The sequence below is a fragment of the Bidens hawaiensis genome, unplaced genomic scaffold, assembly GCF_021521415.1.
Source record: "Bidens hawaiensis isolate Kalapana, Puna unplaced genomic scaffold, B.hawaiensis_p1.1 tig00006950_1, whole genome shotgun sequence".
Lineage (NCBI taxonomy): Eukaryota > Viridiplantae > Streptophyta > Magnoliopsida > Asterales > Asteraceae > Bidens > Bidens hawaiensis.
In genome coordinates this window covers 1,260,552-1,264,377 of record NW_027491476.1, presented here as the reverse complement: position 1 = coordinate 1,264,377, position 3,826 = coordinate 1,260,552, and the positions used below count along the sequence as shown (strand labels likewise).

The 3,826-nt window shown below is 36.8% G+C and overlaps 1 protein-coding gene across 1 annotated transcript; it reads right to left on the bottom strand.

Annotated features, from left to right (window-relative positions):
* Nucleotides 1–1,604: 1,604 nt before the first annotated feature.
* Nucleotides 1,605–2,087, bottom strand: LOC143633946 (RING-H2 finger protein ATL72-like). The gene has a single exon (XM_077102153.1). The coding sequence runs from the start codon at nt 2,085–2,087 to the stop codon at nt 1,605–1,607; it is 483 nt and encodes a 160-aa protein (XP_076958268.1).
* Between the last annotated feature and the right edge of the window lie 1,739 nt (nt 2,088–3,826).

Sequence of the window (3,826 nt, the reverse complement as noted above, 5' to 3'; positions counted from 1 at the left end):
CGTCCGTCCATTAAGGAATTTGGTTTGCCCGTGTCCGTTTGTGTTTGTTCGTAAACATTGTAAACAAACGCAAACGGACAAACGAACTCTAACGGACACTAATGAACAAACGAACACATGGACATTAAGGGACACTAGTGGACAAAAGAATACTAATAGGCACTAATAAATATTAATGGAGAAACATACATAAACGACTATCATGAGCAAACTAACATTTAGATTACATATTAATTTCAAAAAGTATAATCATTATCGGACGCTTACGAAAACTATTGAACGAACGCTGTCCGTCCGTGTGCGTTCATGAAGCTTATCGAACAAATTTTTTATGTTCATGTCCGGTTCGTTTATTAAACGGACAAAAAAAACAAACTTCTCGCCAATCAAACATCCGGACGTCCGGTTTATTTACAGCTCTATAAATATATAACAGTTCATTCTTATGAAAAAATGTATCATGTAGTGTTTTCTCACTTTATACGTAGAAGAACTAGAAGTGAGTCAACCACATTGACTTGGTAGGACATTAGAGGAAGGGTGGAAGACATTCATTTCCTTTCATTTTGATTGAATTTCTTGACATCCTAGGAATGTTTTTACTTTTGATTTTTTCTATTTAGTTAAATAGGTTGAGCTTGAACTATGTTAAATTAAGTAGACCAAGCTCCAACTTTGTTCACTTAAATAGAATGAACTCAAGACCTGCTCACTTGTTTACATCCCTAACTAATAGTAATTTATTATTCCTAACTTACTAGCATATGATGCAGCGCACTGTTAAAATCCTTCGCTATGGCGCGCACAAGGGGGGGTTGAAGAGGGGGGGGGGGGGGGGGCTCATGAAGACCGGCGCTCTTGGTTTGTTTTGGTGTGCCCTTGATGCTCTTTTCTCTCTCTCTCTCTCTCTCATATACATATATATGCATAAATATATATTGTGTGGTAAAGGGGCTTTAAATGACGGCGGAACGTTTTGGAGAAGGGCTTCGAAGCCTCGTTTCTTACGTGACGATGACGTAAATAAACTTTAAAGCCCCTCAATAATAAACGGCCTAAAAAACAAAAACCAAACAATACCTCCATACCTAACCGTTACCAATGATTTATTTGTTTGCTTGTATAATTTGGGCTTATTAAAACATTATATTATATAATGTCTATAATATACCAGCAAAAGAAAATGATAAAAAAAAAAAGAAAAAAAGACTCCATAAATGGTAAACGGTTTTTCTAACCGGTATCGAGTATAAACCATAAGACCAATTATTTGATACGGTTTGAACATTCATAAACCGAGCCATACATACTGCAAAATCTATTGCCAATCCAAACCAAGACGGGTTTAACCGTTTCGTGCTTTCAAAACAAAGCATCAACACCCCTGCCCTTTTTAAATAATATATCAGTAGTTTGTCTTGGACCAGTGCTAAAATCTTTCTCAATAATTTGTATAGCTATAAATCCTCTTCATTCACGTTGGTTACACTAAAACTCTATTTATTTATGTTACAACACAAACATACACTCTTTTTCTTTACACGAACAAGCTTTAAATAACTAACCACCATTGACTTCACAATCTCAACTAAATCATGATTAACCTAAACACCCTCTTGAATAGCCACACCACCACCCACCACCACCACCGGCATCTCCGCCAACGACCGCCTGCAAATCGGACACGACGAATGCAAAGCCAACCACACATCAATGCACCTCACATGAAACCCATGATTACATTGTGGCAACACCCTAACCTTTTCCCCATCCATAAACTCCCCAAGACATATCGGACACTCCGTCGCCGGAATCTCAATTCCGACACCATACACCGCCACCGGAATCTGCCTCAACACCTTTTTCTTAACCCCGGTGGGCGTTGCCACGCCACCACCCTCGTAAACCAACCTCCGGCTGCATCTTAATGCGCAACGTACAATCGAATTAAGCCCCAATGCACAAATCAAAGCACATAGTAAACAACCCAATATGATCACCATGTTGGTGTCAAAAGTGGTTTCTTTTTTGTATGATGAATGCTGCTGGCTGGTTTCTGTGTCGAGTAGCAGCCGTTGGATCATCATTAAATCGGATTAATAACACTAACAATATCGAATTACGGGATTATTGAACAAGGACATTGGGTGGGGTGGCTTAACAAGCACCTGATGCTCCTTAATCATGATTAAGAAAACATATTTTATTCCAAAAGCACAAAATATCTGATTTAACATATTTTATTCCAAATCACAAAATATCTACCCTTTTCTTCACTCCACTCCACTCCACTCCACTCCACTCCACTCATTCTTAATGGTTTAAAGAAAAAAAATTAGATTCATTTGTTTTGTTAATAAGAATAGAATGATTCTTACCAAGTCTCCACTCTTGGGCACTTTGTTATTCTACAAGGTTTTTGTGTAGCTGTATCCCGCTGCGTTGAAAAAGAAAAGTTATATAGAAAATTATCGTGAAAGTTTCTTTTTATAATTTTATGAAACATAATCATGAAACTTTATTTTTATGATTTTCATATAGTATAAGATTGTGTGAGTATACGTATTTTATGGATTACTTTTTAGTCAAATACGTTATATAATGGTCATTGTCACTTTCATAATTACTACTTCGAGCCACATATTACATTGTTATGAAAAGCCTATGCTACTTCACATGCCTAATGCTTAGGGTGTGGTACCGTGGTGTATTATTCGTCCTTATAATAGAAGTGGGTATGTATTACTGCTTCACATACCTGATTCTATAGGAGTGGATATGTACCGTTGTATATTATCTGCTCTTTAGGTTTATTTAAATAAGAAAAGAAGTTTAAAAGTAACTGTAAAATATGAACTTATTTTATTATTTTTGTTAATGAGTGTATTTAAATAAACACATCATCTTATTAATTTTTTATTTAAATAATAAGAATATAAAACCAACTTATAAAAGTATTATTCTTAGACAATTTCTCAGTGTCTTTTAAAGTCTTCGAGTTGCTCTATCACGCTTTTCTTTATTTAATAGAATAAAATATAGATATAGAAATGATTTTGGAACCTATTCACAAATTAATCATGTTGGCTAACTTTTATAAAAGAAGTAAATTCAATTCCATATTAATTGAGTAAAGAAAATAGAATGCTTTTATCTTGGTATAAATAAGAATGTGAGTTCTTATCCCACATCGCTAAATTAGAAAACATGTAAGCTTTTTATAAGAAAGAGAGCTCATATAATAATATTCTTATGTGACAAATCACGCCTAGTGATCCTAGCGGAGTGTGGACGCGCATGGGCAAGGGCTCGGGCAAAGTGCGATGGACGCAATGTGGCGCACTTCGAACGCTCGCGGCGATAGCGGCTTAAAGGACCGCCTTAGTATTTTTGTGAAAAATTAAAATTTTTAAATATCCTTCCATCGTGCAGCGCGACGGATTTAGATTAGTCTCATCGCTATACGTGATGACGTATAAGTTATCCAGATATTATTGCGGCTATCGCCATACGCGACGGACCCTTAAGTAACCCATTGTGATACGCGACGTGTAGGTTACGCTGACGAGACACGCTACCTGCCACGTGTCACGCCACATGGCATAGCTAGGGCTGACTCGACAACCCTATGTTTACTTCGCGCGACGCGAAGTTTTTGGTGTTGGTTCGCGATACGCGAACTGACCCAGTTTTAACTATAAATAGGTTGGGATCCAGACTTCACTTTCTCATCCAAAAATCATCTCTCTCTCTCTCTCTCTCTTTATTTCTCACGTATTAGAGTATTTGTATAATACTCGAGTAGTCTTATTGATACCTTCTCCGA

What these genes read in the sequence shown, in the direction of transcription:
- LOC143633946 (XM_077102153.1), bottom strand. Translation starts at nt 2,087, where the DNA reads ATGATGATCCAACGGCTGCTACTCGACACAGAAACCAGCCAGCAGCAT.